Genomic DNA, 26,751 nt, shown 5'->3' with positions numbered 1-26,751 from the left:
TTTTACAGTCTTCTCCATCAGGCCACCTGAGCCTAGAACTTCCAGAGGCGCCGCCAGCGCTGCTCTGTGACGGGATGCGCCCAGCCTGCCCTTCAACAGAGCTCGTCCCGGTTCCCCCGCCCCAGGCTCCGCCGCTCCGAAGGTCCCTGCGGAAAGGCCCTTGGTGCACCTGGGCTCTCGAGGCCGGGGCTGTGCTGTCCGGGCCCGCCGGGCGCCCCTTGACCCTCCGTGCACACGGGTCCTCACGCCTGCCCTCCGACCCCGCTGAGGGCTGGGTGCCTGATGGCTGGGTTGTTCGGGGGAGCCGGCAGAGGGGTGCTGTCCTCGCTGAGCTGCCGAATCTGGCTCCGGAGGAAGCGGGTCTCAAGGGAAGGGCCCCCCAGGACCCCTGGGTTTGTGCTGTGTGTGCCTGAGTGGGTCTGCTGTGACCTCGGGGGCAGGCCAGGGCTCTGTGCGCAGTCCGGCCTGGGCCACTCACGCCGCCACTGGAGGGGCCTTTGCGCCAAGAAATAAAACTCTCACCGTCGAATAATTCACTGGATTCTTCTCGGTGGGAACGGGAGACACAAAACTAGAAGTGGCCGTCGGCGAACCTGCCCTCCGAGCTCCTCGTGGCTGAGGCAGCGGCGACGCCGCGTCTCCCTGAGAAATCGACAGGTGCTCCGGAGGCGCGGGCCAGGCGGCACGGATGGGCGTGGGGACCCTCAGGAGGACCAGCCGAGCCTGGCCCACCCTGCCCGTCAGGCCCCTGCCGTGAGACACCCACGCAGAGAAGGCCTCTTTGGAAGAGAAAAGAGGGGAGGCTGGGATGGGAAGACCAATCTCCGACTCCAATCCCTGCGAGGCGGTGATGGGCCTGGCCACGGGCATTTCCGGTTTTTCCCGTGTGGGTAAGATCGTCCCTGAAGCCGGGTGCCCAGAGGCTTGCAGGGTGGCACGGGGTGTGGGGGTAGGGGGCCCTCCGGCCTCAGGGTGGAGAGATGGAGCTGGGGGGGGCTGGACACCCTGACTGTGGCCCACCTGGCAGCCCAGGTACCTGGGGGATGGCGAGTACCTGGAGGGGCTCAGCAGGGCCGAAGCCCCTGTGCCCCCGGTGGGGGTGTCTTCTCCTCACCCCTCCCCAGGCCCAGCTGCGTGTCCGTGGCATCAGCGAGGGGCGGGTGGGCCCAGTGGGCCTGGGGCTGCCCTGGGTCTCCCGTCCGCCCTCCCCCCACCTCCGGCTCTGGGGCGTCTTGTCCTGCCCACCCCGGCCTAGCTCCCAGCTTCCACGTGGCCACCCCTCCAGGTGGGAACGAACGTCACCCGAAGCCAGGGGCAGAGGGCCCTTCAGGGCGGAGGATTCCAGGACGGAGCGGTCAGGAGAGGGGCACGATGTTGGGGCTCTGTGTAGACCTCTGGGGGGTGAGGAGTCAGGGTCCTGGGGGCACCCCTTTCCCACCCTAGGCCTGGAGGGGTGCAGAGTGGGGGTGGCTGAGCTCTGAGCACAGCCTCTGAGCCCTGAAGGCCGCCTGCGCACCCTGCTTCAGACTTGGGGGCACCTGCTGCGTCGGTTCCTGAACTGCGGCGTCCAGCGGCCGGTCCCCCAGCAGCTCCCATGCGACTGGTCCTTGTTTCATAAAAAGCGAGGTGCTGAGGGCCTCGAAGTTCCTCAAACGTGCCGGCATGGGGATTGGAAAAACAGGAAATGAGATGCGCCGCCGACGCCGCGGTCGGTGGGAACCAGCGGTCAGCTGCAGGGCCTGCCGGGCTGTCCCGGGCCGCTCTCCCCGCAGGCTGGCCCTTTGGCTCCGTGCTGGGGACAGGGCGGGCGGCTGGAGCAGGGGAGGAAGCCCGCGGACCCTGCCCGAGGGCAGCTCATGGGGCACAGGAGAGGGGTGTCCGGTCCCAGGTCTCCCGAGGCCTCGCCAGAGTGGACGGGGGATTTCAGACTTGTTGTGGGGTCCGCAGCCCCAGACACCAGCGTTCTGGGGTCCTGGTTTCATCCAGTGGGCTGCCTCTGGGTGCGAAGCCGTTTAATGGAGAGTGTTCTTCCCCATTCAAGTGCTGTGCTTCCCTTTGAGGCCCTGGCACCTCCCCACGTGACCCTCAGGCCTTGGGGTCTCAGCCGCAGTCCTGGCCCAGCCCACCTGGGAGGTCCCCTTAAGAAGGACCAGGAGGGGCAGGTGGGCGTGGCTGCCGGGTGGCCGGATGTGTCCGGGCTGTGTGCCAGGCGTGGGCCACAGAGGGGGCACCCTGCTTGCCTGACCCCCTTGGTGGGCACCTGAGTTCAGCCTTGGAGGCCGCCGGGTGCCCCGCTCTGGTCCTCCAGGCGCCTGCCTCCCACTTCCCTCCTCCGCTCCTCCGCGGCCAGCTGCGGCTGTCGCTCAGCCGACCTCGGCTGCCCTGGGCCTGCTCTGCGTCCCCAGCTCTGCCCTGACCCTCACTGGTGGGAGCCCTGGACTGGCTGTGGAGGCTGTGCTCAGGGCCACCAAAGAGGAGCCCGTCTTCACCAGGGATCTACGGCCTCCCTGGCTCAGGGCCCCCTTCTGAGCGAGGGTGCGGTGGAGTCCACGGGCCCCAGTGTAGCAGGCCTGGCTGGCGGCTCTCCCTGTGCCGAGAGGAAGCCTGGGCCTCGCCCGTGGACAGTAAATGGCCGACTGCTCTGCGGAGGAAATGAGTGCCCCCAGCTTCCCCTCCCTCCCTTGGACTGGGGCCGGGGCCCTGGCTGGAGGAAGAGATGGGCGCCCTGTGAAGTGGAGGCCGGACGTGGGGCGAAGCCGATCGCCGGGATGGGGGCTCCCGCCCATCCCAGGTGCTCTGGCTGCCCTGGCCTTGGTCCAGTGGGGGAGGCCTCTCCACGGGCCAGTGAGAGGCGGGGGGGGAAGTCTTCAGTCTCCTGGGATTTAAAATCTAAGCTACGAGATGACGAAATTCCCAAGAGTGCAGAGCACTCTCAGCTCCACGCTCCCCACGCACCAGTGACGTGGGCTGATCTTGCAGGATCTGCCCGAGAGGCCTCGGAGCACATGGCCTCCCCGCCCCCCAGTCCATGGAATCCCCCTGTGATCGCGGAGTGCTGAGCAGTGGCCTTGCAGAGGGACGCCTGCCCTCGGGGGCCCCGAGGCTGGGGCGTCAGGTCCCCGCCTCCCGTGCCCTGGAGGGGCCCTGACCAAGCCAGACAGCACAAATGGCTCCCCGGCCCTGCTGCAGGCCAGAGGTCCGAAACCCGCCCTGGTCCCCCAGGGGCTCCTGGTGGCCCCGTCACTCCGTCCTCTGCACTCTGCCTTCTGGTGGCCTCCCCCCCTCTGTGTCTCAGCAGGACACCCCCCTGCACACCCCGGATGGTTCCACCTGGGCCTTCATCACAGTTGCATCTGCCAGGACTTCCATCCAGATGCGGTCAGACCGTGAGGCTGTGGGTGGGATGGTGTGGACATGGCTTTGGGTTTTCTTAGCCGGGGGTCACACCCTGACCCTCCGCATCTCACTTCCTCTGTCCTCCGACCTCTGACCCAGCGTTCCCTGGGTACTTGGTGCCTACTTGGCCTGGGCTCCTGGCGGCGAGGGCGTGGGGGGGGTTCAGGCTCTGCCGAATGGCTGAGCCTGACAGGGTGGGGGGACTGCGGGGGGGGGGGCACCGGGCAGTGGAGGGGTCTCAGGGAGTGGGCTGCCTCACAGTTTGGCAGAGAAGGGGAACGTGGGGAGATGTGGAGGGAAGTGCAGGGCTGCTGAGGCTGCTGGGGTCCAGACCCGGGGGTTCCCCACCTTGGGGCTGCCTGGGGGCTGGGCGGTTTGCCCGCGGGTGGGGGCGGGGTGAGGCCCGCCGGCAGCAGGGTCTTGGCAGCAGGCTCCTGTAGGTTTGCCACTTGGCTCTCCCCTGGGTCCAGAGGAGGCTCCGCCCTGGGGGTCCGTCCCCTGGGCTCTCCAGCCTGCCCTGTTGGGTCCGCCCCGCGGTGTGCAGCTGCGGAGCCTCACCGGCCTCTCAGCACCTCGGAGCCGCTTCACTGCTCTCTCACTTCCCTTGGCCGCCCCGTCCCCCCCCACCTGAAAGTGACTCGGGGGCCGCAGGCATCTTGCAGGCCCAGCCTGGGAGCTCTGAGCAATGGCCCTTTCCACGGGGCGTGGGCAGCGGCCTGTGTCGCCCTTCCTGGTGTCCCGCCGCCGGCCCAGAGTGGGGCTGACGGCCCTGAGCATGAGGGATGGCTGAGGAGCGGATGGTGGGTGGATGGTGGTGGGGGATGGGCCCCGGGGCTGTCTGAGGCCCTCGTGGGCGCCCGTCTGGGCCGCAGGCAGGCTCTCCGGCCAGGGCAGCTGCGCCTGGCGGTCCCCTCCCCCACCACGCGTCTCCGGGGGAGCAAAGCTGTTCCCTGGCCTGCGATGTGATAGTGAAACTGTGGAAACAGCCCCAGTGCCCATCGGGAGGGACCGGGGGAGGGCCCCAGTGTGGCCCGGGCCGGGTGGGGGGCGATTCCCAAACACTCAGCCCTGCGTGGCTGGTAGAGAGGGGACAACGCTTCTGCCGCCAGTGACGAAAGGCCAGGACCTGGGATTGAGTGTTATCTTCAGCAGCCACTTCTGTAAAAGAAAAAAAAATACAGTGTCAAGCAGCGTCTGGAAGCGGGACTAAAGCAGACCCCACAGTGAGCGGGGCTGCAGGGCGGGCCACTCCTTCCACCTGGCTCAGAGACAGCAGTGTCACCCCCTGCAGTGACGACCCCCGCATGCCGCTGCTAAAATCCGACTGGAGGCCCTGGCAGCTGGCGTGGGGGAGGGGCTGGGGAGAGGCCCCTCCCTGCGGATGGGGCCTCAGTTTCCCCACCTAGTAAAGCAGAGCTGGTTATTGCGGCCCAGGAAGTACCCGGGGGCGGGGCCTCTGGAAGGGGAGGAGCCAGAGAGACGTGGCTGTAGCCGAGGGAGCCTTGACCAAGGGACTGCAGGGCCCTGGGTGTCCCGGGCAGGCCAGCCCCTTGGCCCCGTGGGGACTGTGCTCCACTCCCGGCGCTCTCTGAGCAGGTGGGGCCCCGGCTGGAGCTCTGCCCTGGGCTCTGAAATACCAGCTCTGGCTCCTCTTCCCTGTGCAGACACAACTGGGGGCGTTTCCTGCCCCCGCCTGCCCCTGTGTGGGCTTTGTCCCCAGGCCCCAGCCCAGCCTCCCTCCCCCACTTGGCTCCCACTCGGGTGGGTGGGGGCGGAGGGTGCGTCTGCAGCTGTGAACATCCCTGACCTGTGGTTCAGGGGAGAGCCCAGCTGCCGGCAGGGCAAACAGTGGAGCCCGCTCCCCGCCCCCCACCCCCACCCGCTCCCGTTCTGCCCCCGGGGCCTGGCGCTGGTTCTGCTGGAATTTCCAGAAAGTGCAGCTTCTCCCTTCGCTCTTCTGAGTGTTGCCGAGACCGTTTCCTGCTCGTTGGAAAAATGAAAACACGCAGCACCTCAAGGGAGGCCAGGCAGGCACCACCCCCGTGTTGGGGTCCCCCACACCTGCTGTGTCCATGGCTGAGGTTGTATCTGCTCTTCCCGACAGGGAGGGGACCCTTCTCCGGACCCCTCCCCCCGGGGGCACGGCGCGGGTGGATGGGGTGGGAGGAGGTCCAAGATGAATCAGGGGACAGGCAGTTTGTCCTGCTGACCGTTTGTAAGTGCGGTGACTCTGCCGTGCTGTCCCCAAGACTTATTCCCCCTCTTCCCGAACCGGAACTCTGCGCCCATTCCCTGCTTCTTCCAGCCCCTGGCAACCACCGCCATTATACTTCCCGCCTCTGTGACCCTGACCAGGGACCTCGTATGAGTGAGATGACACGGGATTTGTCCTTCCATGACCAGCGGCTTTTACTCAGCATCCTGTCCTCAGGGTTCATCCCTGGAGTAGGGGCTGTCCGGGTGGCCATCCTTTATCATTGTTATTGGTATCATTGGGGGTGTCCTTCCTCTTTAAGCCCGAATAACGTTCCCCTGTATGGACACGCCACATCCTGCCGTTTCTCCGTCACCGTGGACGAATGGGTTGCTTCCCCCTTAGTGGTTGTGGGTGCAGCCCCCGGAACGTGGGTGCATGGCTTTCTCTCTGAGACTTGCACTTCTGACCACCCTGAGGAGTGTGTCTGTCAACCAGCACTCCTGTGGGGCTGAATTCATAACCAGAGTCCGGCAGTTCCGGTGCGCAGAGGCCTCTGTGGTTCAGGGAGAAGCTGCCGACTGAACCGCTAGCCGCCGGCACCGGGCTCCTGCCCTCGGAATAAACCCCTAGAGCAGAATGCCCAGCAGGCGTTTCCACCACTGGGCTGAGACCGGCCCTCCAGTGGGAGCTGTGCGGCTGTATCTTCATTTGCCTGTTTACGGGCCAATCAGAGTGACTCCCTATCAAACCGTGCAAATTTGGATTCCTCATTTGCATAAAAATGGGCCAATCAGGGACTGGGGTGGGCACCCCTTTGTCTGCAGGGGGTGAGTGTTGGGGTTTTTTTTTTGCAGACTGTTGCTTATGGGAAGAAAGTGTCTTCTTTCACCGAAGCCCAGATCGAGGCTCCTGGCGGCGTTGGGTTGGGGACAGTGACGGTTTGTGGACAGTCCTCAGACGTGGGGCTGCTGGGCCACAGGCAGTTTTATTTCTGGTGTTTTGAGGGACCTGCACCCTGCCCTCTGCAGCCGAGACACTGTTTTCCGTCCTCACCGATGGGCACAAAGGGGCCAAGGGGCCACCCTCGAAGGCCTGGCCGCTATTGTCTTTTCCATGGTAGCCGTTCGCACGCATGCAGGGGTCTCTCACCGAAGCTCCAGGGGCTGTGTTCAGGGTCCCTGACTGGGGAAACCGAGGCGCAGAGAGCCACAGAGAGATGTCCGGGCGGCCTAGCTGCACTGTGAGCGTGGGTGTGTCTCCAGTGTCCCTCCGTCCTCGGCGGCCAGCGGTGGTGACCGAGATGGACCCCCCCACTCCCGAGCGATCCAGTGGTGTGTTTCAACCAGACAGGGAGCAGGGGCTCTGATGGCTGCCGGAGGCCCTGCTGGCCTCTCAGCCTGAGCCTGGGCAGTGGTCAGATCCACGTGGGAACAAGTCCGTCCCCATGTGAGCGGGAGGGTTGTGACTTCAGAAGCAAGCCCAGGATTGGACATTTAAAGGGCGTCCCTGGTGCAGGGGAGGCCCGGGGAGCGGGGGGTGTGGGGGCACCTGTGTGGGCACCTGGACCTGCCCCTGCCTCACGTGGGCCCCCCGGGCACCTGGGACGTACGTCAGTGCCGCCTGGGTGTGTGGGGCTCGAATGGGTGGGTGTTCGACTGAGGGAGGACTGGGACCCCGCAGGGCTGCAGACCCCGCAGACAGGGGCTTGGGGAAGGCCTCGGGGTCCCCGCGCCAGACCTCGTGCCCCCCCTGCAGATGGGGCCTGGTGGGCCTGGCCTCTGCCCCATCCCCCGCCCAGCAGAGAGTCCTGGTGGGTGGCAGGTGTCGCCGGGGCAGCAGCGGGAGGAAGTGCCCTCCTCTCTCCCCACGGACTTCAGCCTGCACCTGCCTCACTGACCACCCGCCACGGGCTGCCCCTGCCCGGGGCACTTCGGGCCCTTTCCAGCCTCTGGGGGGAAGTGCTTCTCCGGCTCCTGCGGCTGCAGGGTGGGGCCGCCGCGGGGCCTCCCCGGTGTGGATGGGCCTGGCCAGCTGGCTCTGCAGCCCCCTCGCATCCCCTCCAGGGGACAGCGCTGAGGCACCGGGTGGCTTGCACACAGGCTGCCGAGTGGACAGTGCTGGAGGAACGAGGACGAGGGCAGTGGCCTGAGGGGCCCCCACAGCCCTGCATCAGGCCCGGCAGCATTCCCCGCCCGTTGCGGAGGGACGGTTTCTGTCCCTGGATGCTCGTGGGGACGAGGCTGCGACGTCTCCACCTGGAACGCAGGAGGGACCACACGGCTGGTCACTTGGAAGCGATCGCGGGTGGGAGGGGGCGGGGCCTCTCAGCTCCAGCCCCTGCGTGAGCTGAGGGTGGCCTCCGTGGGGGTGGAGGTGGGGGTGGAGGACTACACACCTGTTTTGATTCCCTGACTTTCGGGGGCTCTGGTTGGGTCCTTTCCATAGAGACCTGGACAGGCAGGGCGGGGGGCCCGAGCGCTGTGGTCGGCCTGGAGCTGGAGTCACTTGGGACAGGGTCCCAGGGAGGGAGGGAGGTGGCGGGGGCTTCAGGATCTGAACCCTTACGTCAGCATTGGAAAGCCGTCCAGGTCTGCCCAGGCCCCCCACCCCACCCCGCAGGTGTCTGAAGCTGGGGCCTGGGTGCTGTGACGCTCGGAGCTGGTCGCCTGGGCCCACTTCCTGACTGCCCGCAGGCTGGGGGTCTCTTTGGGGCCCTGGGTCCTCGAGGGGTCCTGTGTGGACTTGGGTCAGAACCGCCTTGGCTGAGGACCCCAGTGGGCTGGGTCCAGGGCCCAGGGGCTGCCACCTGAATGGTGGAGAGCTGGGACGGCAGCTGGCAGGAACCAGAACTCTCGCCTCAGTTTCTCCTCCAGATCTACCGTGTTGGTCATCTGTTCACTCCCCAAGCCTTTGCCCAGGGTGGGCCTGTGGGTGCTGAGGGCCTGGGGCCCAGGGCGCAGGGGCGGCCGTCACCCGGGGAGGGGCCGGGCTTGCTGTGGCTCCCAGCATGGGGGGAAGTGACTGCAGTTGTCCCCCTGTTTGGGGGCTCACTGGGCCCGCGGTGATGTTTTTCAGGCCAGTGGATGGATAACGAGAGTCACTCACTGAGGCAGACGGCCGGGGTGTCTGGTGGGTGCTGGCCAGGAGGGAGGCATTGGGGGCCTCAGTTTCAGCGGGCCACAGGGAGGTGAAGCTCGAGGTTGGTCTCTTGGAGGTGTCCTGTCCCAACTGCCCAGAGAAGAGGAGGAGGAGGAGCACAGGGACGCTCTGATCTTGACCTTGAGGCCCTTTTTTCAGAAGGGAGAAGAGGTGGGAAATGAAGTGGCGGGGCAGGGGGTGACTTCCCAGATGGCCTGTGGCCAGTGCGGTGGCCTGGCTCCAGGCCGCAGGAGAGAGGAGAGGGGTGTCGGGTCCTTGGGGGAGGTGGCGGGGGGGCGCCTCGCCAGGCAGCGGCCGAGCTGACTGGGCGGAGCCCGGGAGCTGCAGGGTGGGAGTGGAACCCTCCGCCGGCTTCTCGAAGATGGCCGCCCAGAGAAACGCTTGAAAAGCAATTTCCTGTTGGCTTTGTAGGAGCCGTTTGGTTTGACCCTGACCTTGAAGTCTTGATAACACAAGCGGCTCTTTATCCCCTGGGCTCCAACGGCCATCAGCCAGGGCGGCGGGTGTTTGGAGGGCCGCTGGGCACAGCTCCCACCGGGCAGCCCCCGCCTCACCCTGCCCATGTTCCGAGCCGGGAGCCTGGGCCGGGCCGGCGGCCCTGGGACCCTGTCAGAGCCTGCCGACCGCGGATGGGACGGGGGCACAGGGTGGAGAACGGAGCTCGCCCACCCCCACTCACTCAGGCTTCCGAACCACCCCTTTCCAGAATTGTTTTTCTTGGTGCGGGGACCTCACCAAGTGTCAGCGAGGAAGTCCTTTGAGAGATCAGGACGGGGTGATCCTTCTGCAGCCTTGGGGACATTCCTCCCTGCGGCCAGGGAGCACGACCTCCAAACCTTTCAGAACCTGCCGCCAGGGCTCCTCTGAGCCCCTCCCTGTTCTTCCTGGGAAGCCCCTTCCTGGTTTCACAAGGGCCAGTGTGGGGAGCGTGTGAGCAGATGGCCCCACAGAGCTGTGACCGCCGTGCAGGGCTCTGGTGGGGGATGGGAGGGAGCCCGCTGGGGGGGACAGGGGCGCCGTGGCGCTGCGGGATCAGCAGGGTCAGAGGCCTGGCGCCCGGAGTGTGCCCACAGTATCTGCAGTGTCCTGGGAGCCTGGCCACCTTCTTGTGAACCAAACGGGGGAGGTGGCCGGGTGGAAGACAGAGGCTCACACTGAGATTTCCTGGAATTGGCTGGAGGGGACGAGACACACAGGTCAGGGCTTCCTGTGTGCGGAGCACCCAGGGCAGGGGTCAGGGGCCGGGAAGCTGGCTAAGTAAGGCCAGGGCACATCTGCCCCAGAGGGACCCGATCTTCAGCCTGGGGGAGGCGGAGCGCCTCCTGAATGGCACCCGTTCATCACGGGCTGGTCCTCGAGGCAGGAGGAGAGGGCCCCGGGGTCCAGGGGCCCTGGGATCAGAGACACAGAGCCTCCAGCTGGGGGAGACCCCTCCACGCTCTGTCTTCACCCTGCATGTTGGCCCAGAGGGCCTTCCCCTGTCCCTGGCTTTGGGTGGGGGGGTCTCATGGAGGCGCCTCACTTAGCAGCCAAGAGCATGAGGACTGGACCAGGCGTGGGTCAGAGCAGGGCCCTCCCCTCCCTACCCATCCAGGGGGTGGGCATCCAGTCCTTTGTCCACTAGTGACACGGGCTGTGTGACTGTGTCAGAGGGTGACCCTGATGGTGACCCTGAGGTGTTCAGCGCAGGGCCTGGTGCCAGACACTTTTCATGGGGAAGGGGTGATGAGCCCACTTCTGCCCATCCGCGCGGCAGCGGACTCCCCCTGCAAACCTCCCCAGGGGTCGAGGGGGACACACAAGATGACGCACGCTGGCCTTTTTGGGCGACAAACTCTAGCAGCCTCAGGGGAGGCCGTCCAGGGTCGAGCAGTGGCCGCCGTGCTGGTCTCCGGAAGGACCGGCCCGGCCGTGCGAAGAGACCCTGCCCTCCCCTCCCGACGGCCGGCACAGAGAGAGGCCAGAGGGCCCTGCACGAGCCGCTGGCTGGTCTGCCAGCTGCTGGCGCCGAGTGCTCCCCGCTTCCGTCCCCCAGGGCCAGAGCTCCTGTTCAATTGTCCAGACTTAATCGAATCCCCCAGGCTCCGCAGATAAATCCCCAGCTGGGCTGTGCTTTTCCTGCCTGGATCCGTGGGCGAGCTGGATCCGTGGCGGGGTCCTTCCCCAGTGCTGGGGGCAGCCACAGCGGCTTTGGCCCCGGTGCCGGCCGGGAGTCTCGATTGCAGACCTGCCTCCCGAGCCCCGCGTCTCCCCTCTGCGGAGGGGACTGGATCAGATCTGCGGGGTTGGGCTCGGAGCGGGGCCTGAGGGCGGAACGGCGTTGGTGGGCGGTCTCCAAACCCCACCCGCCTGCTTGCTCGTGGAGAAGCTTCTGGAAGCCAGGGTGGCCACTCAGCAGGCACGGCTGTTCGTGGGGACCCCGGCACCTCTGAGGCCATGGCGACCCACCACTGCGGGGGGACAGGGACACTTCAGACGTGTCCACTGGGACGCGAAGAGAGGCCTTCCTCCTCCATTTGTTCGTTCGGTCACTAGATGTCCAGCCCGTGCGGTGGTGGCGGGTGGTCGTCCAGGGTGTTTGGGGTGCAGGGCGAGGAGACGGTCTCAGCCGCTGTCCCTGTGGAGCGGTGGCCCAGCTTGTCACCTCAAGGCCAGCGGTTTACCGACCCAGGTCTGCAAGGTGCACTCCAGCTGCACCTGTTACACCACAGTGAAGGTCTTTTCAGTGTTTTTAGGGATCAGCGCAGCATCAGTAAAACAGGAAGTTAATTCTCTGCTCCATTGTTTATTGATCACAGGCGTGGTCAGCTGCCAGTCAGAGGCTGTGAGCAGCAGGCACAGCAGCGAGGCCCGGGGGTGGGGGGTGGTTCACAGCACCCCGACGACGTGTGATTTGTTGCAGTGAAGGGGCTCTGGGGCCCCCCGCCTGTCTCGGAAAGACCCGGAGGTTCTCAGAATTCCTGTCCTGTCCGAGGCTGGACACTGCCGTGCCCTGTCTGTCCCCCCAGGCTGTGGGGCCGTTGGGCGGCCTCTCCGAGGCCGAACTCTCGCCGGTTTGGCTGGGAGCTGGGAGCAGCAGACTGACCCTCTCCGGGCCGTGAGGAGCCTGGGGGTGGGGTGTGGATGGAGGGCCGGGGTCCAGCCACTTGCCGGCCGCCACTCCCCAGCTCTGGCTGGTGGAGGCCCGGGAAGGGTGCTGGTGGGCTGTAGGTTTGGCCCCTGGCTTCCATCTTCTGGGACGTGATGTCACAGGGGAGCTCAGGGCACAGGGACTTCAGAACCTCCTGGGGGAGACAGCCCCGGGTCAGCTGTCCCTTCTTAAAGCAGCAGCTCCCGGCCCCTTCTTCCCATTTCACAGATGGGGAAGCTGAGGCACGCAGGGGTCAGCACCCTCCTGCCCTGCCCCATGTGACCTTGTGCAAGCAGCTTCTCCTCTCTGTGCCTCAGTTTCCCGTTTCGCGCCTGTCTCAGGGCTGAGGTGGGTGAGGTCTTGTGGGGGTGAAGTGTGGCCCCTGGTGCCCGTATGTATTGGATGCTGGGGTGTGAGCTCGGGGGTGGGTGGCCGTCCTGTGTCCCTTTTCTGACTGAGGAAGACGGAGGGGCCGTGGGGGCCCCCAGCCTGCCCACTCAGCCGAGCAGGCCGAGTCTCCTCAGCAGGGTGGGGCAGTCCCTGGCAATGTCCCCAGTCCGTAGGCTGGCCACTAAGTGGCCACAGTGGGCCCTCGAGCTGGGCCAGGGACCCCACCCCCACCCCCCGGGGGCCTCTGGGACCCAATGGCTCAGGCTCAGGTCCTGGTTCTCAGGGCCCTGTCCTGCCTTTGATGACCAGGGTGCCCGCCCAGCGCCTGTGCGAGCTGAGTGACAGTGACAGTGAGCAGCAGGCCTGTGGCACCCGGGAGTGGGTGGCTGGGCCCGGAGCCCGGGTCCTCTCCTAATCGGATTGCGGCCTCTTTGGGGCTGAGGGGGCACACTGCCCTGCGCGGCACAGTGGCCTGGGCGTGGCCCTCCCTGTGGGCCCGAGTGTCCTGTCCCCGAAGGCCGACAGGGCCTGCGTGCCTCAGTTTCCCCAAGGCTGGCCTGGGGCGACCTCCAGCCCAGGGCAGGGGTTCTGGGAGGTCAGGGGCCCACGTGGGGTGGGGCCAGGCCAGGCTAACGCTGTGCCCTGCTCTGAGCCCCGAAAGGAAGCCTTGCCTTGCCGGCTGCCATTGTGGTCGGGAGCTGTGTAATTAACTCTAAAAATGGGAGGCTGAGGAGGAATTAAAATAAATGCTTAGAGGAAATAAGAGACGCGTGATGAGCAAAAAACAGCAGAGCCGGCAGCTGCCCGGCTGGCAGCTGCCGCGTCCTGGGGTCCACTGGGGGACGGGGGACGGAGAAGGCAGGGACGAGGGTCCTGCGGGTGTGCGCCCACCTCCGCAGGGGGCAGGCGTGTATTTGTGTCCCAGCACCAGGGGGCCTCAGGTTCGAGGTCACGGTGTCGGCAGGACTGGCCCTTCCTCAGGGGCTCAGAGGCTGAGTGAGTCCCGGCCTCCCCCAGCTTCTGGTGGCCCCCGGGTCCCTGCTGCCCTGTCTGCTCCCAGGGGCGGCTCCCTGAGCTCCACCCTGTCACCACGGTGCCTCCTCCCCGTGGGCCCGCGTCCCCATCCTCTGCATCTTTGTGATTACGTTTCTATCGTGATAAATATGTACGACGTAGCTATGACTGTGTTAACCGTTGCAGATGCGTCACAGGGACGCTGAGCGTGTCCTTGGTGCCATGTGACAGTCACACCGTTGTTTCCGGGGCCTTTACACCTTCCCCAAGGGAACATCTGTGCCCACGGAACACCAGGCCCCCACCCCACCCTGGCTCTCAGCAGCCCTCGGTCCCTGCGAGGCCACCTGTCCTCCCTGCCTCCGTGAGTGGGGCCCGCAGTCTCAGTCCTTGGTGGTCACCGAATTCTTCAGCAGAGCCCGGTCCTGGGTGACGGGGACTGGGCGTGTGTGGGATCCACGAGCCGGTGTTCCGTTTACTTGAACTCGAATAAAATTAAGGCGAAGATGCAGTTTCTCCCTTGGAGTGGGCACATGTCAAACGCTCGGGGGCACACAATTCTGCCATCCCGGGAGGCCCTCTCGTCACGGCTGTCCCGGGTTCGCAGAGAGACGGCCCGGCTGACGCAGTGTTTGACCCAGGTCGGCTCGGGCCGGAGCGTCTCCTGCTTTCAGGCCCCGGGTCAGGCCGTGTGTGCGGGCTGTGCGTTCAGTAGGCGGGGCCCGTGTGGGGTCCGTGCTGGTGCTGAGGTTGGGGAAGGGGTGTCCCTGCCCTTAGGAAATGCGCTCAGATTCAGGTGCTGGGGCTGAAGGGGGGTTCTGTCTGCAGTTTACTCTCACGAGTTCAGAAAAATGATGCTCACAGCACCACTAACCCCAGGACAGAGGGAGACAGAGGAAATGAGTCAGGAAACGTGTCCTTGGGGACCAGCGACCAGCTGGAGGCAGGGCCGGAGGCAGGGCTCCAGGCAGAAGGTGCTCCAGGGCAGGGCACTGCCCGAGGGGGTGGGGTAGCGATTGGAGCTGGGCTGGGGTGCGGCTTCCCGCGGGAGCTCCTGGCCCCGGCTGTCCGTCTGTCTGTGCTCCCGGCGGGCAGGCGCAGCCTGTCCGTGGCTCTCTGGAAATGGAGCCGTCCCGCACTAAGCGGAATGGCTGCGGGCCAGGCTGACCTGGCCCGTGGTGGACACCCTGGCGGAGCCGAACTCAAGGCTGAAGGCTCCCGCCCACCCACCGCCCGCCTTGGGCCCCCAGGAGGTGCGTTGCGGGAGGAAGCCTCAGGAGCCAGGCCGCTCCCTGCTGGTCCTGCCGGGACCAGGTCGGAACCCAGGGCCCAGTGACCTGGAAGTCTGTGCTCCCACTGCCTCGCCTGCTGCCCCCCGAATTCTTGGTCGGCCCTTCTCATGGGGGCCAGAAGCTGCGACCCTGTCCACCCCCCACCCCCACCGCTCCTTCCCTGTGTGGCCAAGCCCAGTGCAGGCCGGGGGCCCTGGTGTTGGGATGCTGGGTGGAGGAGGTGCCAGGGTGCCGACCCGGGAGCCCTGGCCCCCGACTTTGGCAGGCAGGTGCCGCACCTGGCCCCCCATAACTTTTGTGGGGTGCTCCCCGGCTGCTGGCTTTGTCGCTTGTAAAGTACCTGGGGTAGGTCTGTGTCCAGGAAGGTGGTGCCTGCATGCACACACATGCCAGCACGTGTCTATACATGTGCGCCTGTGTGTCCACACGTGTGTACTCCCTGCTTACTCAAGGCCAGCACCATTTTTTCTGGCTGTCTCGTCCCCGTCGAAATGTGCTGGGTCCCCTCGACAGGACGGGGCACGTGGTTGCCAGTGGCCGCCCGGGACGCGGCGTCATGCTGGCGGGCGGAGGCGGCGCACCCTCGAGTTCCGGGCAGGGGCATCTGGTCCGTGCGCCGCCTCTGGGCCCCACGTGCTGACGGCTTCTCCCCCTCTGCCCTGCAGTTCCTGTGTCTGAAGAACATCCGCACCTTCCTCAAAGTCTGCCATGACAAGTTCGGGTTGCGGAACAGCGAGCTGTTCGACCCCTTCGACCTCTTCGACGTCCGCGACTTTGGGAAGGTGAGTGTGTGGCCTTGCCCCCCGGGCTTGGTGGCCGAGGGCCGGCTCCCCGGCAGGCGCTGCAACGCAGAGCGGGCTGGGGCGTTCTGTCCGCCGTCCGTCGGGCAGGTGCGGGCACAGGCGCAGGCGGGAGTGTGAGGGGCCAGATGGGGGCCCGCAGGACAGCGCCTTCCTGCTGAAGCCACTCGGGGCGAGGCCGGGTGTCGTGCGTCGGGGAGGGTGGAGGGACAGCAGGGCGTGCACAAGGATGGAGCCTTTCCCACCTGGGCAGGGGTAGGGGGGACCCGGAGTGTCTGCTCTCTGCCCCCAGCCTTCGACTCTTCGCGGGGAATGGGCCACTGCCCCTCCCTGCTCCTGCGGGGTCGGCAGAGGTGACACTGGCCATCCACGGGGGCTGTGGTGGTCCCACCTGGGTGGGTCCCTGACAGGTGTGAGGCCAAGAGGGGGTCAGAGCCTGGACCCCTCAGTCCGGGGCAGACAACCCTTGAGTCTCCCTGTGTTTGCAGACAGTGTCACTTGGCCGCTGTCCCGAGAAGCTCCGCCGGCCCAGGTGCAGGGGACGGGGGTGAGCCTGGGTTCAGGGCGCCACGGCCGTCAGCACGGCAGGCCCTGGGTCACTCCTTGTATGTCGCTGGGACCAGCACCATTCGGACTTCTCGGTGGCCCAGCTGCTTCCCGCAGGAGCTGAGGGGCGAGTCTGCCCCTGGCCGTGGGCTTCCAGGAGGGATCCTTGCCTAGTTCACCTGAGTGAGGAACCGCCGGCCGTTGGGGGCTGGGTGCCCGGGGAGGGCTGTGCAGATTCGCGGTTTATGAAGTGAGAGAAGGTGGTTGTATTTGTGGCTACAGATGCTTAGAGAACCGGTGTTTGCAGGGCGACACGGTGTCAGATCGGCGGCAGCCACGGCTGGGACTTTCCCACCAGCCCCTCGGCCCGGCCGGACTCTGCGCCGGCCCTGGAATTCCCTAGAGGCAAGATTCCAGGACCTGCTCCAGAGCACGTCTCCGTGTGTGACTGCCCAGGTCTTAGCTTCCTGCTTCCTTCTTAAAAGACTCAGCCCGTCCCCCCTGGTGGTCCCGCCCAGGACTCAGAGGCCACCGTGCACCCACCACTGAGGGGCCTGCCTGTCTGTGCCCACGGACTGGAGTTGGGGTGCACGGGGACCCCGCTCCTGTTTGCTCCAGCCCCCAGCAGTCCCCTGGGCAGGGGCCGCTGACCGCTGTGGGCTCGGGGCAGGGCCTTCGAGCCCAGAATGTGCACACACACGCTGTTGACACACACAGACGGGCTCCCTTCCACACAGCATCACACGCTCACACACACGTGTTTATACAGTCACGCTCAGAAGCACACCATGTCACGCACTAACACTGTCACCCAGAGAGGCTGTTACATATACGTCGGTGCTGCACGCTGTTGCACACGCACTCAGGCCGTGTCGGGCCCCACTGTGCTGTCATGCGGGGGCGGGGGGGCTTTCCCAGGTTGACTCAGTTTCTCTAAGTTCCGCTTGTGATTTGCTGGTGAGAAGCCCCCTCCAAAGTCTGTGGAGTAGGAAGGCGGGCGGGGTGCACCTGGGTCCCCCACCGCCATCTCCTGGTCCGTCGGCCTCCTCTGCGGGCCCAAGAGTGGCCAGTGTGTGCCAGATGCCCCGCCAGGGGCTGGGCCGCGGGGGCCGTGCTGGCGCCAGGGCGTGCAGTCCACACCGTCCTGCCCTCCTGCCTGTCCTCGCCCACCTGGGTGCGCACTGACCACCCCCCAGGGCTCCGCCTGGCTGTGGCACCTGTGGCCAGTGCCTCCCCGCTGAGTGTGACTGGGGAGGCGTGGGGCCCTGGCACCCACTCTCCCTGCAGGGAGCCACGGTGTGGGGCCCGTGCTGTTCGGTGGGTCCCTCCTGATGTCCAGGGACGGGACACCCTGGACAACAGATTGCAAGCCATGCCCGCTCTCTCTGGCCCTTCGGCTGGCGCTGCCTGGGCCGCAGGGCGAGAGGGGCTGGCCGCTGTGGAGGGGGGGGATGGCCCAGCTGCCACAGGGCTGGGCTGCGGCCCCCGGGTCCCCTCAGCTCCGCGACACCTCAGGTCTGGTGTCACGGTTCCCTCTGGGCTCAGAGAGCGAAGGTCCCGTCTGTCTCTTCGGGGACATGCACCGAGGTTTCCCACGGGCCCAGGAGCCCAGCCCCTTGGTGGCCGGGAGGATGGGACTGCCCGCTCTGCCTGCCCCCACGCCAGCGCTGGCCCTGACGCGTGGGAGGAGTCCCTGCCGGGGTGGGGGGCAGGCAGCATCTGTCAGGTGGATCCTTCGTGTCCCGGGTGGGCGAGGCCAGAGGGGAAGAGGCTCGGCCTCCAGGAGCTGACCTGGCGGCCGTGCGGGGCCCTGCTCCCTGTGGGGTGCACCGCTGCTCCCCGGGGGCCCCCCGCTCGGCGGCTCCGTGTCGGGGACCCGCCTGGTCGCTCGGCTCCCGTTGGCCTCCATGTCCGGCAGAAGGCACAACCCGAGGGGAAGGTCCAGGTGGCCCTGTCTGCCGTTGGAGTCGAAGCGCGGAGCGCGCCCGAAAATAAACGGGTTTAACGCTCCTATTTATTATTCATTAAAACGTTTTGCGAGGCTCTGATCTTCTGACGTGGTGAAGCCGGGGCGACTGGTGGGCCGCTGATTAATTAACTGAGTGTGAAGCGGCCCTGCAGCAGGTTCTCGGGAGGGCGGGGAGCTCCGTCCATCCTCCTCCTCCCGCCGGCGGCAGCGCTCACCCGGGCCGGCTCCCCGCCGCGTGCGGGCTCTTGGCGTCCACGAGCCTCGCCGTCCTGTCGGGCGCCTCGGGAAGGAAGGAAGGAAACCCTGGGCCTCAGAGAAGGCGTCCCCTGGTGTCCCCAGTGACGGTGGAAGTGGGGCGGCCAGTCGGGTCCCCGGGCTCCATCGGGTCAGGGAGGAAGGGAGCCGGCAGCCTTGGGGCATGGACGCAACGCCCCGTCTCCCTGCCCGGCCCGCGCCACCTCACGCTCACTGTTCAGCGTGCTCCACACACCGGAGGCCTCTCGGCTCTGGGTTTGGTGGCTCTTGGAGGCTGTGGCAGCGGTGGTGGTGGCGGCTGTGCGCTCGTTTGCTCTCCCGGGGACTTAATGTCCTCGGTGAGACGCTCTGCTCTTCTCACAGCGGCCGCTCTGCACCGTTTACTCATCTCAGCGCCGTCGCTGCAGCGCGGGAGCCTCTGGGGCTCTGTTCGGTGGCTCAGTCCCCGGGGAGGTGGCGAGTCCCAGAGCCAGGGCAGGTCTCAGAGAGGGGCTGCTGGCCGAGCCGGCGGGTCCTCGTCCCCAGCAAGCGACCCTCCCTGTCTGCCCCTGTCTCTCGGACAGCTCATTTCTGGGCAGGGGGACTCAGGGTGCCTGTGCCGGCAGCCGCCACATCTGATGGAGAGGCCTGGGGTGGCGGTGACGGAACCGGAGTGTGTGCGCAGCCTGGCTTCGGGCGCTGACCCTCACGGCTCATCTCTGAGGCCTGCGGCTTCCCTACCCGTGAGCTGGAGCAGGACCCCTCGAGGGTGGCTGTCAGGGCTGCGTCTCTGGCATCTTGCTCTTCCACCCTCCGCGGGCCCCCCACCAGGGGTTGGTTAGGAGCGTGGATTTTCTCAGCTCTCTCTCTGCCTGTATCCACAGTTAAGGGAATTTTAATTGGCAAATTGTTTCTCCCCGAGACCTGAGGCACTAATTGTTTCCATTGAAGCCTGACAATTTGCTGTCTGCTTGCAAAAGAAGCTGAATGAGACTAAGGAGGTGAGAAAAAGAGTATCAAAGTATAAAGAATTGATTGTAACAAAGTGTCCCTTCCCCGGCAGTCTGGAGGTGAATGGTAACAAAGTGTCCTTTCCCCGGCAGCCTGGAGGCCCTGCACAGGAATGAATTCTGGGACTTCCAGAGGCCCAGGGGTCTGCGGCCAGTCAGCCCTTGGTGAGGGGCAGCCCCTCTGAAGCACAGGCTTGTGGCCATGACCTTGCCCAGAAGGGCCCTGCTGGTTCCGAGAGCCTTCCCAGGCCCTCAGCCACGAGCAAGCTGGGCACGTAAGCAGGTCCCCGCCCTCCCTGAGACTCAGGGCGTGGGGGCTGGAGCTCGGGATTGTTTATCCTGGGTGGTCCTTTTTGACTTTCATTAAAATAAAATGATGATAAAATGGTCATCACCCAATATTCACCATTTTGAAATCCGCCTGAGGACATGCTCATGGACTTGAGAGAGGGGAAGGGGAGGAGGGAGAGGGAGAGACATCGCTCAGTCGCCTCCTGAATGCGCCCCGGGGTGCAGTGCAGGGGGGCCAGGGAAGGCGAGCGCTCTGGGAGCCCTTTAGACCTGGAGGAGGGGGCTTGGGACTCTTAGTGCCATGTGGGGGGAGGGGTGCTCAGATCGGAGCCCCCACTGCCACCCAAGGGTGGTCCGTGTGGCTGCGGGGAGCAGCGGGCAGGGAGGTGGGTCCTGCTGAGTCTGGGCTCCTTAGGGGGGACACAGGGTTCCTCCTGCAGGTGCAGCCACCCACTCACTCACCCACCCACCCATTCATTCAGCGAGTGCAGTGGTGTGCTCTGTGGGCCGGGGACCGAGTGCTGAGCAGACAGACAGACACCCACCCCCAGGGCCTGCTGTCCAGTGGGCAAGGGGCGGGCACTCTCTCCCACCTGGTGAGTCCCGGGGGCCCAGGGCCCTGGCCTCTGAGGTCCCTCCTGAGTGAGGATTGCCCCTTTTCAAAGATGGTGCCTAGGACACCAACGACATTTATTAGGTAATTAGTTTTCCCATTCTTAATTAATCAAAGACTAATTATGAGTTGCATTGCCAATTAGCCTTTCTGGTGCACACCTGGTAACGGCTCGCCCACCAGAAGCAGCCGGGAGGAAGTTCTGTGTCCGTTTGGGTGTGTCCAGGGATTCCTCCGGGACAGCGACCCTTCGAGGGCCCCCGTTTGCTTTCACAGGGCACAGCCGACTTTCTCCAGGCAGCATGGGGGGCTGGCTGCTGCTGGGGAGGCAGCAGAGGGGGTTCTGGGGGGCAGGCAGCACCCCTCCCCAGACCAGCCCAAGGCTTCTCGGTTGGTCGTTACCTGGGGCGCTCACAGGGCGGCATCTGGGGGGGGATGACCCTCTCCCCCATTCGTGGTGTTTGTGCAGCTTCTGTGGAGCCGAGGACTCAGTGCCCAGGCCTCTCGGCTGGGTGAGTGGGCAGCGGGGCTCCAGGCACCTCTGCCCAGCGATCCGGGCTGCCCTCTCACGGACTGACCCTGTGGCAGGGTTTGGGCAGCCCAGTGCCTCCTCCTCTGTGAAGCTGCTCTGGGTTGCCCTGGCCTTGGGCGGGAGGCACCGGTCCTGGAATGGCGGCCTCAGCAACCTTCTGTCCAGAGCCCTTGCTGGGCGGGGAGCACTGAGGCCGACCGGGGACCGGCCTGCTTGGTGGCGTCTCCCTCTGGACCCCCTAAGGCCAGTCACCAGGTCATGGAGGGCCGACTGGGATGGGGCTGTGGCCTCAGCCCCCGACCACAGGCCCCGTCACCTGGCAGGTGTGGAGGTGGTGAGGCCTGGCCCCCGGCGGATTGTGGGGTGCATGGGGTGGGTACACGGTAGCGCTTGTGCCCGAAGACGAACTCCTGGGGAGTCTCAGTGCCCGCGCAGCAGGGGCTGGGCTGAAGCACCGAGGACAGAGGGCGGACGGCGGGCCGCCCGTCCATTTGCTTCCCCGAGACCGACCGACGGCGTCCATCTGGCTGTGCTTCCGCCCCATTTCTGGCTCGTGTCCTTTCTGATCTGAGACTGAAATATTTTAGCTGGTGGCAAAAGTGGCTCAGTGCCCTCCCTCCCTCCCTGCACCGGAGGAATGTTCAAGAGGGGTCCGGTGCTGGCTGAGGGCCGCCTTTGACCCGGGAAGTCGTTGGGCTGTGCTGGCCACTGGGGACAGCGGGGTGCTGGGCCAGGAGTCTGGGTTGCAGCAAGGCCCTGACCGGGGCTGGGCGGCCCCAGGATGGACGCCGGGAGGCAGCTCCCCGGGTGCCACACAGGCCTGGAGCCTCAGAGCCTCGGGCTGCGATCTCCCAGCCTGAGGGGCGCTCCCGCTCCGAGGCCGAGAGCCCCTGGGACCAGCCTCACCGGTCGGCGCTGAGAGCGGGGGAGGGGTGGCCTCGTGCACAGTGCTGCTCCGCCCTTCGCTGGGATGTGCGCCCCAGACGCAGGGACGTGGCGTCGAGAGAGGCCGGCGAGGGGGTGCTGGGCAGTCCAGCCACACCTGGGGGGGCGGCCTTGCAGGGGCTCCACCCCTCACCAAGGACCGCAATCAGCTCCACTGCCAAGGGCGTCGAAACGCACTGGCCTCACCGAGCCGCACGGAGCGCACGGTCCCGCTCCGGACAGCAGGTGCTGGGAGGGCGCCCCCTGGAGGCCGGGTCTCTGGCCTGGGGTCCGGATGCTTCCCCGTAAAGCGGGTCCAGGTGGCCGCTGGGCGTGGCTTAGATCGGCCCCCGGAAGCGCTTGAAGAGGCAGAAGCAGGGCGCCGCAGGGGAGACTGCGGCTTTGTCTTCCCGCCCAGACACGCCCCGCTCCCCCGGTTTGAAGGGGTTTCTGGAGGCACCTCCGTTCCGTGTCTGACGGGCTGGCTCCCTATTAACTTAACCGGAGAAAATCGCCCGCGGTGACTTTCAAGTGGAAAAGGAGAAATGTCCTCCTACGCTGGGCATGTCATTAGGAAAAGCAAATTAAATCATCTTTAATGGTGTTAGAGTCTCAATCACTTTGGAAAATGGAGTTGGTGAAGCAGGGAAATGAGAAATTACTGACGGACGCCCTTCGGCGGGAGGTCGGGGAGGGGAGTCCAGGGGCACTCGTGGGCCCGGGCGGGGGTCTCCTTGGCCGAGGTGGGTGCGGGCGGGCAGTGGGGTGGCCCTGCCAGCGGGCTGCCGCAGACCGATGGTGTGCCCCCAGATTCTCACGCCGGCTCCCGGTCCCCAGTGTGGTGGCTGTAGAGGTGAGGTTTGGGTACCGTGCAGTCACGAGGCTGGAGCTTCATGACGGGGCCCGTGACTTCATAAAGAGCCCGCAGCAAGTCCCCTCGCCCCTTCTCCACGGGGGGATGCGGGGTGGAGACGCCGCTCTGTGAGGCAGGACGCTGGCTAGACACTGAGTCCGCCAGCGCCCCGATTGCGGATGTCCAGCTACCTGAATGTGAGAAATAACTGCCCATGAGTCACCCCATCTACGGTACTTCGTCACTGTAGCTCAGAGGGACTAAGACAGGGTCCCCCAGTGTTTGGGTTCTGTTCTGCGGGGAAGGCAGAAGGAACTCAGCCCTTTAACAAAGGCCTGACCTGGGCAGATGAGTCCCCTCACTGTGCCTTGGTTTCCTCCTCCGTCACGGGGGCAGGGGGGTGCTGAGGGAGGTGGGACAGTCCGTGGGGCACGGCCACGGTCTGAGTGGATTCGATTGGAGGAGGCTTGCCCCTCTGTGTGGTGTCAGTGATAATTTCCGTGGGACCGATATTGGTTCTGAGTTGCGGAAGGGGCTTCGGAGGTTGTATGTCATCGGTTTACTGAAGAGGGTGGCTGTCTGTCTGTCTCTTGTCAACATAAAAAGGCCCAGCTGACAGAAAAGAAAAAATGAGTTTTATGTTTCTCTCATGGTAGGTTCCCAGCTTTCAGGTAGTCATAAAAAAAATATGCAGCTAGACATTCCACCGTTAGAGAGTCATTCCTTTGACTGAAGCATTTTCCTGTTGACGTAGGTAGCTCATTGGACTTTATCAGTCCCTCCTCAGTGTCCAGGGGTCTGTCCCACTCACCCCTGAGAAAGGGTTCTGATCAGGGGTGGGGAAGGAGCCGGGGCCCCTCGCAGGGAAGAGGGGGGCCAAACCCAGCTCTCAGGTCGGCCCATTGCTGGCCCCCGGCGGCGGCGAGGTCTGGGGCTGACTCGGCTGTGGTGAGCAGAGACTTTGGTGAGCGAGGGCAGGCAGGGAGCCAGGCGGGGGCCGCAGACACAGGCGCTGGGACAGCAGCAGCCTCCTCCTCCTCTTCCTCGTGAATTCTTCATGAGCCCGGACTTCGTGGCAGCCCCAAAACGCCGGGCTGCTTTGTGAGGGCCTCAGGTAAGCTTCCCGTGTGATGGATGAAGGACCAGGCTGGAGGTGCAGTGACCGGCTCCAGGTGCAACGTGCGGTTGGGGAGCCCGACGTCAGCACCCCGGCCTCCTCTCTCCCCGCAGCCTGCTCCGGGGGGCCGCATGCAGCAGGCACTTCCCGACCACTGTGGGCAGGGCCTGCGAGGGTGGGGTGGCCGTGCCCGCGGCTGTGGCCGTCCCGGCAGCCCAGCTGTGGTCGAGAGATGGACTCTCGCTGCCCCTGTGGGGTTTCCTCCGGTTCGGACCCTGCCCCCTTCTCCCTGCTTGTCCCTCTCCCTCCCTCGGGCCACCGAGGCTCCCCTCACCCACAACCCCTTCTCAAGCTGCCAGACTCCCTGTGAAAAGCCGCCCTGTTTCCAGCGGGGCTGCTCCGCCGGCCCGGATGCCAGGAGCAGTGAGCGGGCGCGTGTCCTGGCGGGTCCCGCCTGGCCTTTGGCGGCGCCCGCCACCCTGCCTGCCGGCGCGAGAGGCTTTCTCCCGGGAGGGAAACCTCCCGGATGAATCACAGTTAGCATTCAGCACGAGTCCCCAGAATCACCAGCTCGGTGGCGACTCGTCTTGTTCCTTCATTTTGCCTTATCTGCGCCGCACACACTCAGCTCCGCGGGGCAGGTGGCAGCGGGCAGCTGGGGGCGGAGGGGTGTCTGGGCTGGAGCCCTCTCCTCCCGACCCCCTGGGGCCGGCCGTGGCCTGTGCTGGTCCCCGCTGGGCCTCGGAAGGGACGACATGGGTGTGCACCTCGTGGTGCCTGCTCGCGTGTTGTGTGTGCACGTGTGTCTGTGTGTTGTGTTTGTGTGCACACATGTTTGTGTGCGCGTGTGTACGCACGCACCTGTGTTTGTCCAGACGTGCAGAATCTGGGCGTCTCGGTGGGGTCAGCCGTCTGCGGCGCCCTCGCGACCCCGTGGAGCCCCACACAGCCGCCCCCTCCCTGGGGGTCTCCCTGAGACCCTCTTCTGGACGCCCACTCTCTGCCCTCCCTCTTGGAAGCCTCTGGGCGTCACCCGTGGAGGGGGCTTGGGTCCCAGTCCTCCTCCAGTTGTGGAGGACAGAACTCGGCTGTCCCCCCGTGTCCCTCTGTGTCCCTCTGCGGTCCCTCACTGCCTCCCGCAGGCCCACATGGCCCATCAGCAAACCTGCTTGGGTTCCATGACCTGTCTGGCCCCAGCAAACGGGTGGCCGATGGTCACAGCCCGGGGACCAGGCGTGGCCTTGTCCCCTGCACAGAGACCATCCGGCCCAGAGGTCCGTGTGCTGGGTCTGGGGACCCCGCATTGTCCAAGTCAACCGCTGCCCGCCCTGTCCGCACGGCTCAGTGAGCCAGGCGTTGTCCGGTGCTGCTTAGACTCCCGGTCGAGGTGCTCGGCTAGATGGTGGGCCCTGCCCCCCCTGCGGGGCGCACGAGAGGCACTGGACAGGGTTTCTGTCCCCCCCTTTGTCTCTCCCTTCTCCTCTCTCTAGAAACAAATAAAATCTTTAACCCTGGCTGGTGTGGCTCAGTGGATGGAGTGTCCGCCTACAAACCAAACGGTCCCCGGTTCGATTCCCAGTCAGGACACATGCCTGGGTTGTGGGCCAGGTCCCCAGTAGGGGCCCGTGAGAGTCAACCACACACTGATGTTTCTCTCCCTCTCTTTCTCCCTCTCTTTCCCTCTCCCTAAAAATACGTAAGTAAATAAATAAACAAAGTTTTTAACAAAATTAGGGTCGTTAAATCAACCACTGCTCGCCACTCCCCCACTGGTGGCCGAGTCGGGACCACCGTTCCACACGGGGCTCCTTCTGTGCTTTCCTGTCAGTCCTCTCTGCTGCTGACCCTTCTCCCCCCCCCCCCCCCCCAGCCAGCGTTAAAAAAAGCGTGTGTTTTGAGAGCGGGAGTAAGAGAGGGAGAGAAACATCGCCTCTCACATCTGTGCCCTGACTGGGAATTGAACCAGCGACTTTCTGGTCCGCAGGCCAGCACTCAGTCCACTGAACCACCGCAGCCGGGGCCCGGAGGGCCCAGAGTCACCTCTCCAGAGGCAGCCTGCCCGTCCCCTCCCGGAACAGCCAGTGTCCCCGCCGTGCCCATCCGGCCCCCTCGGCCCCGCCGCTGCCACCCTTTGGTCCCCTGGGCCACCCCCAGGGCCTCTGTCAGGCTGGGCACTCCCCCCCTTCCTGGGCCCATGGCACTCGCCTGGACCGCGCCTTCCCTCCTTTGGGGCCCCTCGGCCCTCTGCCCATCCCACTGTGTCCCCGTCCTTTTCTTCAGAATGGTGCTGACCTACTTGTTTTATTTATTTACTTTTAAAGATATGCTTATTGGTTTGAGAGAGAGAGGAAGGGAGTGAGATAGAAGCTGATTGGTTGTCTCCCTCCGACCGGGGATTGAACCTGCAACCTAGGTGTGTGCTCTGACTGGACATAGAATCCCCGGCCTTCTGGTGGACAAGAAGACGGGAGGATGCTCCAACCGCCCGGGCCACCCAGCCAGGGCGCGGCCACCGCGTTCATTTGCAGAGTCACTCCTGGAGAGTGCTGGTCCCCAGGGGCAGGGGCGTGTCTCTCGGTCATCCACAGGCCCCGGGGAGGTGGCCTCAGGCGTCCCTTCTCCCTCCCCAGCACGCTGGGGGCCTTCCAGGGGCCCGGGTCTCTGGGGCACAGCGGGTGGAGGAGGAGCAGGAGGATCAGCAGGGCCTCACTGGCCTCTGCCTCTCTGTGTTGGACGCGGGAGTGAGGGTCTGGGGGGGCGTCCGTCTGCTGCACAGAATGTGGTGAGTGCCCCACTGGGGGGGCTTCTGGGCCCCCTCACAGTGCTCAGAAGGTCCTGGGGTTCTCGGAGGGGCCCTACCAGGCCCGCGTCCCCAAGGCAGGGACTGCTGGGTGAACTGGCTGCGGCTGCACCCCACGCAGGCCCTGCTGGCGAACTCAGCTTTCTGTGCGGGCCCAGCTCAGTGGCCTCTGGGGTCACCCGGGTCTCCTCCTCCCTGGGCTCCCTGACAGGTCGGCCAGAGGCCAGGGTGGCCCCCACGGGAATCCAGGCCTGGCGTGTGTCTGGGCCCGTCCATGCCCCGGCCCCCGTCAGGACTCAGGTGGTTTGTCACCAGGGGCCGGAGCGGCGCGTGGCCCCTCCCAGGATGGGGACGTGCGGTGCCCGTGGGTCCGGGACCTGACACGGCCAGGGGTGGGGTGTGTGCGGCCCCTGCGGGGGCTGGGCGGAGCTGCGTGGGCAGGCGCCTCTCGAGGTCTGGTTCCCTGCAGGCCCCTGTGCTGCCG

The 26,751-nt window shown here is 65.6% G+C and overlaps 1 protein-coding gene across 3 annotated transcripts in view; it reads left to right on the top strand.

The window, feature by feature from the left end:
• The window catches only part of VAV2 (vav guanine nucleotide exchange factor 2), a 91,498-nt gene that overhangs the window by 10,969 nt on the left and 53,778 nt on the right, over nt 1–26,751 (top strand). For all 3 annotated transcript variants that reach the window (XR_008392114.1, XM_037127659.2, XM_053667698.1), the window contains exon 2: nt 15,244–15,360. Coding sequence is in view for 2 of the 3 variants with exons in the window: in XM_037127659.2 (XP_036983554.2) it covers nt 15,244–15,360 (117 nt within the window). In the remaining variant the exon portion in view is untranslated. The remainder of the gene's footprint in view (nt 1–15,243; nt 15,361–26,751) is intronic.

This window comes from Artibeus jamaicensis, unplaced genomic scaffold, assembly GCF_021234435.1.
Source record: "Artibeus jamaicensis isolate MK-2021 breed Jamaican fruit bat unplaced genomic scaffold, CSHL_Jam_final contig_471, whole genome shotgun sequence".
NCBI lineage: Eukaryota > Metazoa > Chordata > Mammalia > Chiroptera > Phyllostomidae > Artibeus > Artibeus jamaicensis.
Note: the sequence above shows the minus strand (reverse complement) of the source record. Positions and strands in the feature narration are given on the sequence as shown.